The sequence below is a fragment of the Arctopsyche grandis genome, chromosome 6 (assembly GCF_051622035.1).
Source record: "Arctopsyche grandis isolate Sample6627 chromosome 6, ASM5162203v2, whole genome shotgun sequence".
NCBI classification, from domain to species: domain Eukaryota; kingdom Metazoa; phylum Arthropoda; class Insecta; order Trichoptera; family Hydropsychidae; genus Arctopsyche; species Arctopsyche grandis.
The window spans coordinates 30,432,887-30,451,029 of NC_135360.1; the positions used below are offsets into that span (position 1 = coordinate 30,432,887).

The 18,143-nt window shown below is 33.2% G+C and overlaps 2 protein-coding genes across 7 annotated transcripts in view; both read right to left on the minus strand.

Annotated features, from left to right (window-relative positions):
* The window catches only part of ASPP (Ankyrin-repeat, SH3-domain, and Proline-rich-region containing Protein), a 436,173-nt gene that overhangs the window by 218,255 nt on the left and 199,775 nt on the right, over positions 1-18,143 (minus strand). The gene's annotated exons all lie outside the window — the stretch shown is intronic.
* Positions 66-1,990, minus strand: LOC143913743 (uncharacterized). Its single transcript, XM_077433725.1, has 2 exons — positions 1,883-1,990; positions 66-760 (listed from the first exon to the last, which is right to left on the minus strand). Exon 2 carries the CDS (start codon positions 648-650, stop codon positions 66-68), a length of 585 nt encoding a protein of 194 aa, XP_077289851.1. The 5' UTR covers positions 651-760; positions 1,883-1,990.

Below are 18,143 nucleotides of genomic sequence, written 5' to 3' on the forward strand. Positions count from 1 at the left end.
ATTAAATTGGAGACCGCCAACTTCATCCCACACTGAAGCGATAAAAATCAACATTGCAATAAATATTATACCTTTTTATAACCAGACCACTTGAGGTCTCTCAGAATGGTAGCAGCTCTTCCAGTATCCAAGAATACCAAGGGGCATTGAACGTTCACCAAATTCTCACTTTCTTCACACTCTCCATGTGACTCAGCAGCAGCATCATCAGCGACAGAGTTTTCCTCAAGCTTTCCATCAACAGTAACCTCCACGCGGATTTCCCGACTTTCCTCCACCTCCTTCACCGAATCGACCCCCAAAACAACCGGACAGAGCCGAGTGTATAAATCATCGCCGACACTCTTCACAGAGTATATACTCGTCCTTATCGAGGACACGTTATCCGCAAGGATCGAACATAGGTCGCTGTCATCGTCAGGATACGACACTAGGTAATTGTCATCGCCAGAATGTGTCTCGGAAACCATAGAGTTTCTGTAATCTTGTATAGAGCACACCGTTATGACGTTGGAGTCCTCTTCATCGTCCTTTGTCCTCCTCATAGCCAATATGTGAGCGTATCTAGACGGGTGTATTGTCTTACGATTGGTCCTCCAGGAGAGATCGCTGTTCGAAGACGTGTCGTCGCTGTTGTATGCAGTCTCCATCGTGTATATATATGTATATATTTAATTGTATAAACTATATGTACTATATCACTCACTTATTGCTTACATGTCTTGCGTATATTATACTCAGAGAGTCACGTGCATGTGATCTAGATCAAAGCGAATCTAATATAATACAATTGAAACGCTATCGAACTGTGCGAATTACAATATATTACGCACATACCCGGTCCTTTGTGAGCAATATTGAATTGTGCGTACGTAGCATGGGAATAATATTTTGAAAATGTGATAAATAAACGTGGGCGTATTCGTATCGTATTTCTGCGGTGTTAAAATTGGTATTTGTTCAAAGTTTTTTTGATCGAATTTAAACGGATCTACACTTTATGTATGTATGTATGTACATACATACCAGTCGTTTCCAATATTGAAAATATTAGATTTTTTAAGCTTTTTATTTCAATGTAATAAATAATATTACATATAGAATACGTATTGGTTGATTTACGATTAAATTCATATTCAAATTTGCAATGATATGTATGTATGTATATAAAATAACCAAACCTAATCAAATATACATACTATCACTCGGAATACATTATATTTAATAGTTGGAAGTTTGCCATGAAATTTCTTATTTATTAATACGCAATTTTTCCACTGACGAGTCTAAAATCGTTGGCCTTAACATGCTTTGAATTTGTCTAGATATTTATGGGTAAAAAATGCAACAAATTCAAAACGAAAAGTTAAAGCTTCAATGTAAAATTAAATTAATGGGTTTCGTCTATAAATCACATCAAAGTTACGTTCCGCAAAAGTTAAATGAGATTCCAAACTTTTAAGGCAATAACGAAAATTTTTCCATAGCAGAAGAGGGGAGGTTATTATTTTTGTGTTTTTTTTTTCTTTTACTTTTTTCACTCGAAAAATATAATTTGATTCACATTTTTCATCATTAATGTATGAGGTGGACTAGCTACGCATTACTTCGCCAAGATAGAGAGAGAAAAAGTGAGAATTATTATTATAATCCCGAAAGAGGGAAAAAGAAAAGTAGGAAAAGCGACGCCGGCTACGTTTGCCTTAAAAACTTTCGGACGAGTTGTACTCCGGCGAATAGATGGACAGAGATTTTCCCAAAGTTTTTCCAGGAGATAATTCACTTTGTAAATGGGACGTTGCGGTGCGGTGTTTATAACCGGGAAAAAACGACACAAAAAATAAGCAATAATTCAACACTAATTCACAAAACAAAACCACACTTTTACAACTACGTATGTGAGTGGGGATTTTCTCTAAAATTTTCCCAAATCGTATGATTAGACCGGAGACCGAGGAGAGACCACTTGTGGCGTCGTCGTTCGAAGACTACCGCGCTTCGCAGAAACGAAAATAGAAGTCCAGTGCTTCATGGCAGGCAATGAAAAAGTGTCAGATATACACACGTATGTATATTTATCCAGTGGCGTCCGTTGCGTAGTGCCGTTTTAACAAATGGCTCCCCGTCGACGATAAAGTCGAGTCTCTTATCAACCGGAAAATACGACGCTTCTGCACCCGAAATGCGATCGATATATTTTAACAATATTTCTTGTAGCTAAATACACAAAGCATTAAATCAAAACTGAAAATATTAATATATTCTATGATTTAAAAGCTTTTACATAGACATTCATAATTCACGTGCTTTCATATAATATTTTACAACATTGAAAATAATTTCTATACCTATGTACTTCTTTTGTCATTTTTTCGACTTCAAGGTATTATGAAACTGTTGAACAAAATCTTCAATATATGTATGTATATATAAAACCATTTTGTTACACCGAATCCGTGAAATTGTCTATTACACGCATTCGGCAAGAGAATTGCCGAATGCGTGAGAAATGCAAGCATGTTGCCCAGTTCACGGATTTGGCAAATTTTTTGGCGAATGCGTGTATTCGGCAAGAATTTGTCTGCTCAAAGCATGGAGTCGGCAAATAGACAGCAGCGCTCCGGTGTTGTTTTTTAGAACTGGACAGCGTGGACAAGTGTCAAAGTGACAGATGAATGAGGATGTTTAATTTAGTTTAATTTACATATTATTATGTATAATATGACTGCATACATATGTTTCGATCATCTCATATGACTTATACATAAATTATACATTTTGATCAATATTTTAACAGTGAAACATATGTATGTTGTCATATTATACATAATAATATGTAAACTAAACATCCTTATTTAGCTGTCACTTTGACACTTAGTTATAATATAACACGCTGTCCAGTTCACGCATTCGGCAAAGAATTTACGGAATCCGTGAACTGGGCAATGTGCTTGCATTTTTCACGGATTCGGCAATTCTCTTGCCGAATGCTTGTAATAGACAATTTCATGGATTCAGTGTAACATATACATATGTAGATATGTTTATATTTATTTTTCTTTCACTTTTTTCTTTATAAGACATTCCCTTCTTTGTTGTTTTTTTATAATTTGTAATTATTATTATTATCCGCTATTATATAGCTTATTATTTTTATGATTGTGTTAAATGTATTGTTTGTGTATATGTTTTATTTTTGTCATGTCTCAGTTCTTTATTTATTATTTTGTATTTTTTTGCTGTTATATTTTTGACCATTGTGGCGCATTAGGAATTCCTGTAATGCTACAATGGTCCAAACTTTAAATAAATAAATAAACTTGTTGATATCACATGATATTTTTCTACAATGTAAATACATATGTATGTACATACCTAAATATAAAAGTTTTATCTTTCTTTCAAGCCTTTTCACTTTTATAGATAAATAATTTGCCTCTTAGATGGTAGATCTTTCCATATTATCAACTAGCAACAAAGCTCAATGGTAGCGTTTAACGCTAACAATCAAGGTTTCGCGGGTTCAATTCCTGATACAATACTGCTAGCCAGATCTTGGATAAACGTGACTCAAGGTCGATCGTTTCCTATTAGAGTTTGCCAATTTATCTAATTTCATTGTAGAAGCGGTTCCTATCAATTTGGCCGCCTACAACCATTTACACTTCAACTATAACGGTAGTTGGTACCAGGTTAGATGGAATATATTCCAACCAATCAAAATATGATACATCTGCATGATATTCTTCAACTGTAACATATTAGTCAGCAGTATGGCTCGGTGGTTGCGTTTATGTTTAGCGGGTTCGATCCCGTGCTAATCTTTAATACTGCTGGTCAGACTGGGATATTTGTGGCTCCAAGTCGATCGTTGGGAGAGGCGGCAAAGCCGATAGATTCAAAGGGTTTGATTTTTACATATTATATCAATTTATACATATTTGTATATTACAATAAAAAATAACAATATCATTGGGAAGATTATTCAAAACTGAAACCACTCTGTTTGAAAATAAGGAATCTCTGATCAATCAAGCGAGTGGCCTCTGAGGTGAGTGATTTCGTTGAATGTAATGAGATTGGACATTTGATTTTGATTTTTAAATGCTTTTTATTATTACGAAATTATGTTCACAATACATCTTATAACTATTTTAATAGCTACTGATCTACTGATCATTTTCTATTTTACAATTTTATTTTATTTTATTAGTAATCATAGTATTATATTATTCTATTATATTATATTGGACATTTGATATTTATAATGATTATTATTTAGTATTTTAAATATATGTTGGGCTTTCCTGGTATATATCTACGTAAACTTGGACACTGAACGCCAAGATGCTACATAAAATCCAATGCACTCAAAGAAGTATGGAACGCTGTATGCTTGGCATAACGAGGAAAGACAGAAAGCGGAACACGTGGGTGAGAAGTATGACAAGAGTAGTGGACAAAGTGGATAGAGTGAAGAGATTAAAATGGCAATGGGTGGGTCATGTAGCTAGGAGGATGGACGAAAGGTGGACAAAAGAAGTGCTTGAATGGTACCCGAGAGAATGCAAAAGGGTAAAAAGAAGACCGCAAGGAAGATGGGTGAACGAAATTAGAAAAATGTGCGGGGTGAGATGGATGAGTGTTGCGTAAAACAGAGACGAGTGGAAGCGTGTTGGAGAGGCCTTCATCCAGCAGTGGATGGCGAATGGCTGTAAATGATGATGATCTACGTAAAATAAAAAAATAATGCAAATAATATCGTATCGTAGACCATCCTTGTTTACTATCAATTATTTTCAGAAGCTTTAAAAATACGACATATGTGTACTTACATACATATGTATATCAAAATTTGTATTATGTTGAACAAACAATGTTTAAATCAATTATGAAAAAGAAAACACAAAATAATAAATGGCGTAATTACCTTTGAAGTGTGCAACTGACGTGCCACAGCTTTCGAACAATTTCCCTTTTTGGCAAACGACCGAACCCAATGTACAAAAGATATATCGGATATTTGTAATATTATATTTTCGATAGTTCGACGCGCTGCGTTTGACAGGTCGCCGAACTTGGAAAAAGAGCCAATCAAGCGACCTCGCAGAGCAAATGAAAAGCTCAATTGTTCGGAAATATTATTGTATATTGTTTTGCGTATATTATAACGGGTGCAAAACATGTTTATCGGTTTAATTTCCGTTGTTCGAACGAAAGTCATGAATAAATTATAAATATTCGGAATATATATGTGTATGCGAAAGAGCGGCTCTGAAGTGTCGAAGAGTCGACGCGACGTGTAATTCGATATGCTGCGTTACGATTCCAATGTCAGGCTTGTTGGTTTATTGAAGTGTGATTTTCCGTCAAATATGACGGGTGATAATTTGGCAGTATCGACTGATCGGTCGACAGCCACTCCAATTTCAATATGTGCAATTTATTTTAACAACGCGATTAATATATGTACATACAAAATGCATAAACGAAATTCATAGACATGTACATATATAGGTAAATAAAATCAAATACGGACAGTAAAATTCAATTTATTATTAGAAATACATAAAAAAATTAAATCAGTATTCACCAGATGTATTTAAGCTTGGAATAAAGTACGTTATATCTTAGGATTTAAAAATAACACCTCAATTACCCGTTTTAAAATGATTTGACTGACATATTTTTTCCTTATCGCCATTGTCTTCTATTGCAAACATCATTGGAATTCACAAGAGTTTCGTTAATTGTGGTAATTTACAGGACTTCATGCAAAACATTTTTAGCATATATTTAACGCAATACTACCGACTGTAAGTCACCCGATAAACTAAAAATAATTTATAATACACCCATATATACTAACTTGAAAGAACTGCATGCCATAAATAATATTCTGTTTGTTACAGAAATTACTAATAAAAAAACCAGTAGATTATATGACAGAATCACTAATAACCATACTAACACACTTGTGAAGAGTCTCGGTGATTACAAAAAAATGTCTATACCTTTCAGGTATAAACATAGATTAACTAAACACAATCTGCTTTAGGTCATCGGCTTTCGAGAATCTTTAATTATTATTATGTATTAGATGTATTATGAGCATTTATAAGAATTGTTAATAGGTTTTTGAGCTCTTTTTACTATTATGCTGTATATTAACATTAGAACAATCTATGATTACTAACAAAATTAAATTAAATCTGTAAAATAGAAAATTATCAGTATATAATTAAATATATAATTAAATAGCTATTAAAATAGATATAAGAACATAATTTTGTAATAATAAAAAGCATTTAAAAATCAAACCGGATAAACTTATTATTTTTGTTGTAAATCGTTATTATCATTATATTAAATGATACAAGTACGTGAAAAATAGTAATATAGTATACAGTAATAGCAACAAATTTAGTTCTAGGTCAAAAATATTTTATTAAATACATAAATAGCACAATTTGTGGAATTCATCATTGGCATTTCCTTTGTGGACGTCATTAAAATGGACAATAGTTTACATATATTTAGTTTACATACATTTAGAAATATTATTGTCGTTGACGTCAAAATTTCTTACATTTTTAACATATCTAACGTAAAACTGCGTACTTGCTGTGAGTCACCAGGCTTAGTGTCAATTATTTTTACAAAACGGCATTCTTTCCCATTATATTTATAAAGCATTAAAATGAGAACGATAATCCAAAATTAATAGGAAATTTATGGGCGATAAAAATACATATGTTCTTGTAACTGTTACTGATAGTGTTTAGTCAGTTATAAACGTCTGTAAATCTACCTTAAAAAATTAAACGACAGTTTCTAAGAAAACCGCTCTTACTAAATCAAACCAGAAGAACCATAAATTCCGTACATATTAAAACTTCATCGCTTTTAAGATCTACTCTCGTATAATTAAAGCTCATAAAACCGTACTATTTCGAACGCGCGTTATACATATAATCTAAATTAAACTGCATCTCGGCGATTTCCGTGTATTAGTTCGGAAACACAAATATAGAACTACATTTTAGCCGGTCAATATAAACAAACACTGACTAAATAGCACAAATCCACACATATCTATCTATGTAAATAAACAAACTATTCAGTATTCGATAAGCTTTTGATCGCCACCACACATCGACAAACAAAACGATGTGATGATGAATACGTTTTTATCGATTTTTCCACATCAGCTTTTCCCTCGACGATAGATTCATTCTAGATGCAAAAAAATCAACAATGAACTTAAACATCCGCTTTATATTTTTCAATATATATCGCTGTGTTTGTAAATAATAAATAAAACCGATAATCCACATGAAGCTCTATAAACCGAAGTTGAATATTACCGAGCATTCAGCAAGACCCATTATCGTCGCTTGGAGAAAAGCGAAAAGCGATTTTATTCAATATATGAATTATATTTATAAACTGATGTTTGTGAATTGAATCTTAACAAGCCATTGGATTTTTTTATTCGTAAGGAATCGATAAAATTTTCCATGTAAAAAAATTTCATGTTGAATATTTTCAAAATAATAATAACATGTGCATATATTAGGGTTATATAAAATCACATTAAACGTCAAATATAGGTCAAAAATATACCTACAATTTATAAATTTTTCGCTTAAGTAAAATCAAAAGCTATTTTTAGATATTGGTATTTTAACCTGTGAAAGCTTGACACGGTTGAAGAATGTTTGATGTTTGACGGAATTTAATTAAAATTAGGTAATAGCCCGTAAAAAATTAAAATAGACCACGATTTTCATTATGCCTAGGTACGAATGTATGTACAAACACTTAATTTGTCAATTTGTTTTAGTTAATAATACATAATATGAATTTGAATCTAAACAAAGTTGGAAACTTTCATTAGAAGCGAAATATATATGGTCACTAAATTTAAGAAATAAAATTTAATTTAATAAGTCAAATTTAATAAATAAAAATTCAACTTAAAAGATCAATACTGCATACTGCATACAGAATAAACAAGTTTGACATTTGCACCAAATATTACATCTCAAACCCAATCGATAGAATTGACAGAGCAGTGCAAATATTTAACCTCGCAAACGAATGTCAACGAGTCTCATCAATATGCAATGAAAATACATAACAAATTTTGAATTACATGCAAATTTCATACATCCTATACTCCCTGAAAAAATACCATTAAAAATTGCATCAGATAAAATTTTCCTATGCAACTCTATCTCCATACACAAACAGATTGTTCTGGTTTGACGCACTTGGCTCGGTGCCCCGGTCACGGGTTCGAATACAGATCAGGTTTACAACCTTGCGGTTGTTTTCAAGACCGACTCAAGTTCCAGGTACACATACAATAATAATAAGTACCCAGGGTAGGCACTGGAGCTATAATTAACCGGCGTTGCCCATGCAAAATGTAAACACTCGGTGAATACTACCCGAAAGAATTTGGGTCACTGCGTTGAATGCACTGTGAGATTATACACGTGATTTTTTTTCTTTTTTTCGTTTCGTGGAAAATACCATTGCCCACGGGACTGTTGCGTACCTCATTAGTGCTCTGTGTGTATATAGTTCGATAAATTAAATCGTTAGATCGGAATCGAGTGGTGTATGTGCACGTCAAAGGTGGACTTGATTGCCGGTTCTGGTAAACCGACTTGATTGCAGAGTATTTCAGCGGTTTGGAATCGGAATTGATTTGCATCTCTAAAACTTCCAATGTAGTGTGTCGTATAAATAAACCTGTTAAGTTGACCTTTAAATTGTGAGGTATTTCCCATGATATTTGTAAGCGAATTTCTATCAGCGCTGTTGCGAAATTATAGTAGATCTGCAGATAAATGTTGAAATGCATTAATTAAGGGGAGAGTGTGGCATTTGAGATGTGTGCTAAAAAAGTCTAGAAAACCAAATGTTACTTTAAAAAATACCTAAACACATAGATAAAGTAAAAAATCTAACAATCAATTGAACTTTGTGAAATCTACGATCAAATTAAAATTTAAATATGTAATAAATCGAAATTTTGTATTTGACAGTTGAAAATCATCAAAACGGCACCTCACATTCCTCCAATTTAATCCAAGCACCTTATGAATACATTGAACTATGTTTCAAGTTTAATTTCAGCAAGTCTATTCACCGCTGAAGGCTTTCAAATACATTCCAAATCAAAACAAGTATACAACAACGCAGTACAAAAGTTTCACGAGAGCCTAACAATACGTCAGCATTTGAAGTCAATGTAAATACATAAATACACTAACTACTATACTTAATCTACACTGTTCAACTGGAACAATGTATAACCATTACATAAGAAAACAAACCGCTTAAATTATTCGCAATTCAAATTTGAACCTACCTCGAAAATTCCGCGCGGCAAATTTGACATAAAAGATTCATACGAAAAAATTACCTGCGAAGAGGATTAGTCTGTTGTGTTTCTGGAGGAAATTAAAATTGCAAAAATGCTGTTTCATAAAGATTCAGTTATTTCATAGTTGTCATTGCTGAATTATTATAGTTTTGCTTCGTGGACATCATTGAAATTAACGATGATTTTTAGTTATTACGATCACTTACGGGACTTTCTGCCACAAATTGTCATACAATTTACCATAAATTAAACCACAATAGGTTTTTGAGCTATTTTTCCTATTATGCTGAACATTAACATTAGAAAAATATAATAATACTATGATTACTAACAAAATTAAATTAAAATTGTAAAATAGAAAATGATCAGTAGATCAGTAGTTATTAAAATAGATATAAGATGTATTGTGAACATTTCGTAATAATAAAAAGCATTTAAAAATCAAAATCAATATATGTATTTATTTGCCTTTTGATCATTGAAATTGACAATAATTACGTTTGGTACGATTTTTTTACAGGACTTTGTATAGGTACATATGTACATATATACTAAACTTTGACGTAGTACTGCAGACTAATTGTAAGACACCTTTCAAACTATTTATTTATTAAAAAAAAAACAAATAGCATTAGAACGTACATATATGTATATAATGACACTAAAAGAGTTTTTAAAAATTAATAAAAACCATGAAAAAAAACAAAAACAAAGAAGAAAGGCATTGAATAGTGCTATATATAGGATTTACATATATGTATATGTGATAGAAAACGGTCAAACAATAGTAATTTAAAGCAAGAAAAGGAGCAATAAAAAAGCTTAATGTGAGGGGGAATATTGTTAAAAATATCATTGTTAAAACATGCCTATGGTGAATATAAGTAGTATATTAAAAAGTTATTTCTCTAGTGACATAATTGAGGAAGGGAGAAGTCTAATATGTTTGTATGGACAAGGCGTTGGGGTCCAGCCCATAGATCTAGAATATACTAGATATGGCATTACAACAAATTTCGTTGGAGATCTTGTCGCCACTAACTGAGGGGTGCGGGGGGTTTAACTAGCGGGGAGGAAGTTGGGGAAAAAAAAGTTTTTTTCACTTCCCCCCGCTAGTTAAACCCCCCGCACCCCTCAGTTAGTGACGAAAAGATGAAAAGATCTCCGCATATCTATCGACAAGATCTCCGCAATCGACCTTTCCTACTTAGAAGCTACTAACCTACTGAGAGAAAAGTGTGCATGCGCCATGTATTTTGCATGCGCCAAAAGGGAGACCAGTATAAACCATGAGGGCGGATCTATGTATTATACATCTATGGTCCAGCCCTCTTAAACAAAAAACCTAAATTATAAATTTTCATTCTTAATTGTAAGGGGAAAAAAACGATCATTGTGAAGAAAGAATGGATATTTATGCGTTCTACATTATATAATAATATTTGTATTTATCATAATCTTTATTTCATTCAACAATATAAGCATTATTGCTTTTGTCAGTAACAATCTCGGACTTAAAGGCGACCGCTAATGTCTATCCACACAAATGATTATAGTTCTGCGTCAATAATATATCGAAGCAAACAATTAAATACGTGCAATTCCACATTTGGACATGAGCATGTTTAATTTAATGATTGTATGTAATGATCGTTCCAAAAGTGGGTCTTTAAAGCGACGCGTGATGTGCGCCACTTGTTGAGTTTAAATCATGAATGAATGGAGTAGAGCTGGCACCGTTCGTCGGACGTGGTTATTAGTGAAAAAGATTTGAACTATAATAATAACGGCAATAATAATAGGCTACCTTCGTTCGCCATTAATCATCAGGGCACAAAATGCTACCGTCTGCATTCCCCGAGTAATTTATGCATCACACGGTCAGTAGAGTCCGGATAATACGCGATCGGGGGGCAACCGCACGCACCTCATTTACATATGACTAGATGCGAGACGAGCGGAGACTCTCAAACTGTTTTATTACATTGCATAATGTATGTACATATGCATGAAGTCGAAGGTCTAGGTCACGATCCTGAAATCTCCCCCAAAGTCTCGGCTGAAACCCCAAAGCGCTACAATTACGATAAGAAGGTTCATTGAATTATATTATATATATATATATATGAAGAGTTTGAATATGTACGTATAATGCATTAAATATATCAGACTTGCTATTTTACTCAGATTCATTTGTTTCATATTGTATTTTAGGTCGTTAGAATTAACTAGAGTTCAAACATTTTTACATAACTTTGTAGCAATATTGTGAACTAACTGTAAGTCTTGAAGGTAACTAATGTTAGTTACTATAATTGGCTATTCTTAGTATTATTGCTCAAGCCGAGTACTGACTAGTAATTTATTGACAGAGAAGTCTCTAACAAACTATGAAAGTTGTCATAGACAGATCTTACAAGAAGCAAATATCTCAAGATTGTTGCTGGGTAACGTTTTATGGACAAAATTTTCTGTTTTATCAGTTTCTGTCATCTGATCGTTCATTTTATGGTGCTCATCTTCATTATGAACTCGTCTACACCAGGCCAGTAGTTATTTAATAATATTTTAAGCCTTGGAAAATGGCGACCATTACAAATAAAACACTCAACTGATAGTAATGTCTTATGTTGTAAATAAAAGCCGTTTATGTTGGCGGACAAATTGCTCGTCGTTAAAAAAATGTTATGCTAGATGGATTTCGGTCGATTTTTCTGCAAAAAATGTTCTCAAAAATGCCAAATTTCATATACATATATCCTCACGAGTTAATGTAGTTTAACGTTAAAAAACATTCAGATTGGAGTTTTGAACTTTAAGTATAGCTAACGCTTACAACAGTACGTGCCATACTTATTGAAAGTGTGTAATTTTAGTTAACCGTTGTCTGACAACGGTCAAATAAACTTATAAAGTGTGATATAAATCAAGTTAAGTGCGAAAATGTGAAAATGCATTTTCCACAGAAGGCGGTCACTCATTTGGGTTGTGGGAGACGACAAAGGCGCCTCGATAGGGGACCCTTAATGCCTTTTTAATGCTAGCACATTACGAGATCGTCACGCGCCGCCCCTGGGATTCATTTATTTTTCTACCGAAACCCCCCTTATTTACACCGAAATTACCCTCTCGAGATATGGCGCGGAAAAACACCATAAAAAAAGAGAAAAGAAAAAGAAGAGTTAAATGTTACGCAGTAATATGTATATATGTACGTATGTATGTAGTATGATAGCTAATTGTATGGTGAAAGTTTGAGATGAAGTGATCGAGTGCGAAAATATCGAAGACGCAGCATGAGAAAAACCTTTCGTGGGAAGATACGAGTATTTATGAGAATTTTATTTAAACGATATTCGTCTAATAAATTCTGTGGTTTGTTCCCGAGATTCCCACACGTTAGCCCGCGGCTTAAAACTTTGCTAAATCTACAATTTAGTATAGTAAATTGTGTTCCGAGAAATGTGACGCTGTATTGTTTGTCTAATTAGTGCTTAGAAGTAAACAAATAAATTATAAATACAGTAATCAAGATATTAATCAAGGCTTCTTGAACTTTATTCTATATTAAAAGTATGTGACATAGTGTGAAAATGAAAAAGTTATAGGCGTTTAAACAATTAAAATCTGATAAAACCCAATGCTGGCAGAGAGGCAGATAAATACAGCAACATACCATTAAACGTCAAAAAGATCGAAATTGTATCATTTTTTAAACGTGTCTATTACGATTATTTTTCACCATCGTACTGGCGGATTTGATTTCCACATATATTGATGACCAAACCGAGCAAAAGGGCGAAGTTTGAAAACGATCGGAAGTGTGGATATAAAACCCAAATTTTGTCGGACGAAAAAGCGAAATCAACTTGATATGAGGCTTGTAAAAATTGATTTATTCAGATATTAGAAGACTAATAAAATGATCTTCTTCAGGGGTTTTAATAATTAAGCTCTCCCTCTTCCCCTTAAATATTACTTCAATACATAAATCACCATATAAATACGATTTAAACAAATCAAATTAATATACTGTAAAAAAATTTGATTGTGTTGAAAAATTCTTAGGTCTGCAATGCAATCACTTTAATTTATTTTAAATGAAGATATACATACTTAAATGTTATAGCACAAAATTGACAACAATAAATCGTGAATTTTAAATGCAAATGAATTAATTAACAACAAAACTGGCATACTGACACATATCTTCGACTGATAAAGAGCATAATGAGTTCTGTCAATTTCGAACCAGTTAACAACCATTATGTGATAAATTATTATTCTTTCCCGTTAGGACTAACCACTAACCGTACTTGTACACACACACACACACAATAGCGTAAGAAAAGTTTCACAATTTAGCGTACAAACTGAAAATTGAATTACCCGTTTAAAAACCAGCGGTTCTACCGTTCGTAACTGAATTTCACATTCACCTAACCCGATCTAGCGCCATTGTGACAAGTGTAAAGCTAACGCTATCTGACCGTTTTCCATTGTGCTATTTATTTGCGTAATATGCAAAATGAATGACGATATATAACATTATTGTACGTATAATTCGAAACGTGTTTCCACTGAGCTTTTCATTCACGAGCGTAATAATGTGTGAAGACACCGTGACGTTCGCTCGAAAATAGTACCGTTTTTTGGGCACAACGCTCTGTGATGATATTATAAAATTGAATAAAAAGATAAAATGCACGATTCACCTGCTCGCCCGTCGAGCTAACTTGTTATAATAATAATGGTTTGGTTCAAATCGACGATGTGAGTCGTCACTTTTGTTAGGAAAACGCAATCAAAACGGTAGTCGACCGATGCTAATGGATCCAAAAAAGTGGGTCTTATAAAAAAAGTTAAATTTTGAATCTAAATTATGAACACAGTGGATTAGAAATTAAAATGAAAAGCTGTACAATATGCCAAATTAATACATTGAAGAGAGTTACATGAAAAATTGTAATGATTGATCGATGAACTGCGAGATTTGAAATGGTATCCAATGGAGCATATAGCAAAGGCGAAAAGTTAAAATTAATATATAAAATAATATGCAAGGAAAATTTTTGTTTATGTTACATCATTCCATCCTTATGGTAGATATTATATACAAATAAAATCGCATGTTTGACTTGGACGTTTCCGATAAAAAAAACTCGATTGCGAGTGCTTCTTACCTCGAGGGTATCGGAAAACATTTTTTCAATAAAAAGGATAAAATAAAGGAAAACTACACAGTGCGAGCGTATATTTTTATGATAGGGTTTTATCTATACGACATCGTGTTCACCGGAATTGAATCACTATGATTACACACTTCCTGTGTGGACATTGGCGAAGAACCAAACGAATCTCGCGCGATGAAAATGTGGAAAGCTCAATGCGAATCGAAAAATTTACGAGAACGCTTACACGTCTACTTTAGATAAGCGTCTGTCCATATATTCGGTCACTTCTTTATTACTATTTTTGAAATTGAATTCAATAACAGATTGAAGTTCAAATAGAGTTGATTCGCTGCTGTGCGAAATTTTCAGCGCAGACCAATCTGTAGAAGCACACGCTACGAGTGCAAGCGTGAAATTGAACGAACTTTAAGATTGGAAAAACCGCCAAAAATTCGGAAATTTACCGATTCGTTTGAACGTTACTTTATTTTAAACCTAAAACCATCCATTTTCTTTTTCATAATTATTTAAAATATTTAATTCAATTAAAAATGCACATATCGGGACCGAAGTGGGTTCATACACTTAATAGCATTGAGTTTGCCTCATTTATTTCTTAGTCAATAATATGATTTTATACATTTTTTTTGCATGAACATCATTAGGACTAACAATGCTTTCGTTTATAATGATCATTTACGGGACTCTATACAAAATTGCATACACTTTTAGCATAACTTTTACACAATACAGCGGGAAAACTGTAAGTCACCAGACCAATAATTATAATTTAAACAAAATAAACTCTTCCTTTATACAACAGTGTAAATATTATTTAAATGCGAAAGATAATAACGGTTTTAAATACATTCAATGACCTTTACTGCACGTGACATTTAAAAGTTTTTTTTTACTTATATATTATAATTTTACAGGTGCATATGAGCCGTTATATTTTAAAGTTAAATTTTCAGTTCCAAAAACACTATTTCTGTTTGGCATAATTCACAAATTGTTATCATTTTAATTCGATATGTCCAGAATCTATGAAAAGCAGAATAAACGTTTTATAGGCCACCAATACTTTTAAATATTGTTAAAAATATATATCCAATGTTTAGCAATATACGTCTCGCAATAAAGAGAAGTTGACTTATGCCACTTTCAATTTTAGCGGCTCATATATGACTAAATGACTATAAAATACGTATAAAGGTGTATTCCTACTGACACAGCATAAACCGGCAACCGACATTACAAAAGCTATTCTTTGGTACATTCTATTATATATGGACACATTAATATTTTCCGTGATGTGTACGTGTCGTACATGTAACGACAGTAACAGAGACAATCTAATCATATTATACAGCAGTCATTGTAACGTAGCAAGCGAAACCGGTTTTATTTGTGGAAATATTCACCTACAAAGTGACGTCATAATAGCGAGTGCATGCGTACTATACAATCTTGCAATGTTGGATAGTATGAATAGACTTCAATTGGGTACAATCGTTATTTGAACAATACGGAAAATCAAATATTTGTCGATCTGATTCATCATCGCCAAAATTGATACTTAGTGGAAAATAAAAAAAATAAATACACAGATCCTATTGAAATGTTACATCATACACTATCGGATTATGTACTGAGAAATATTTTCACGGTTGTATTATATTATATTACAGATCTCGTAAAATTCATTGATCTGAACGACCGATTCGGATGATGGTCGGCAAAGCGCATTCAGGGCAATCACGTGTGTTTATCGGTCGGATAATAGACGGACATTCGGTATTTTGAGTGGCGATGAGAAACCGGTTTTGTCATCTTTGGGTTACTGGTGTCTGACCCGGGTCGCGACGACCTGAAAAAATCAAGTGCATACTTTACTCGGAACCGGTTGCCGACTTGTACATATGTACATTCTACATACATTGTATGCCAATAATGCGCCGTCACTTCCCGAGAAACCATCGGGGGTCCTTTTATTATAATTACGCGCCAATTTTAATCTTTAACCCTTTGAATGCACAACCAAGTACGTGTCGTCATTTGCAGTAAAGCCCGAGACTCACGAACGCGCGATCGATGACGTCACACGTGTGAAAATGATGAGAACTTTGTAATCACTGATAAAATTTTCGATCGATTTAATTATATATAATATGTTTGTGAAGCTTTCATTTCACAATAATTGATTTATTTATAGGTACATATTTGAACGCTAATAATAACAAACCGAGTGTTATTACAAGGTTTATTCTCAGTATACTGAAAAATACTAAATATAACATTCTGACACCTGATAATAATTAGCATTGGCCAATTACCGGCTTATTAGCACAAGAAGGTATAAATTAGGCTCAGATTTGAACATTTTCCTGGAAGATAAATTGCTACTTGCTATATTTAAAAAAATAAAATTCGAGTCGAAAACAAAGGCTATTAAATTATTAACATTAATAACAAATGCTATTATATTATGCTGGTGTTAAAAGAGCTTAAAATATACATTATTTTTATTTTATTTTATTACATACATACATACATATATCACATGTGCCATCACAGTTAGGTTAGATTATTTGTATATAATCACTTAAAAAATTTCGAACATAACAGGACAAATAATACAATAGAGACATCTATGGACAATCAGCATTTTTTTTAAATAGAAAATTTGACAGAAATACATTATGTCGGTAGCACTTTATAAGATTCAACAAATTTGAGATGCTAATAACTCAAATTTGCGACAAACGGAGGAGGAGTATACAAATTTATTGGATCCGTCATAAAAAATTAAGCTAGAAAACGACGATCGGTCTGTGTTTTTTAATAACCAGCAGACTCGACTAGTGGTTAGCATATAATACTTTGAACGGAGTGGTCACAGGTTCAAATCCCACTGGTTTCTGCTGGCCAGACCTTGGATTTGTGACTCCAGGTCAATCGTTTCCTATCAGAGTTTGCCAATTTATCTGATTTTCATTGAAGCGGTTCCAACAAATTGACAACCTTACCCATTTGCTCGCAAAATCTCGAGCTTTCAGCAATATCGAATTTCGCTGAATTGTATAAAAATGCTGCAAATTTTCAAATTTGACCATAGACGTCTCTGTGGATATTAATTGATATCTATTTATGTACTTTGTATAATACTAATAATATTTGTATCAAATCTATGATGTTTCTGGCCAGGAAGGCACATGGGGATCACCTGTTAGGCCTTCCTGGTATAAATTAATGATAAAATAAAAATAAAATCTCGGCAGCAGCAAATTTGGCCGGGACTTGAAACCACGACTTTTCTACTGGTATGCAATAGCTGGGTCTAATCTAATTTGCGCGAGCAGGATACAACAGGAACAAGAGGAACATACTTTTCCTCCCGTATTCTGCGCGCGCACATTAATACGGGAGGAAAAGCCTGTTCCTCTTGTATCCTGCTCGCGCAAATTAAGTGAGTATATACGTGAGTATGTACCGTTTACCATGCACCATTTTTTTTTTATCTTTCGACTTAAGATCTTTCGATTTTCGATCTTTACCTTCCGATATTT

What these genes read in the sequence shown, in the direction of transcription:
- LOC143913743 (XM_077433725.1), bottom strand. Translation starts at nt 650, where the DNA reads ATGGAGACTGCATACAACAGCGACGACACGTCTTCGAACAGCGATCTC.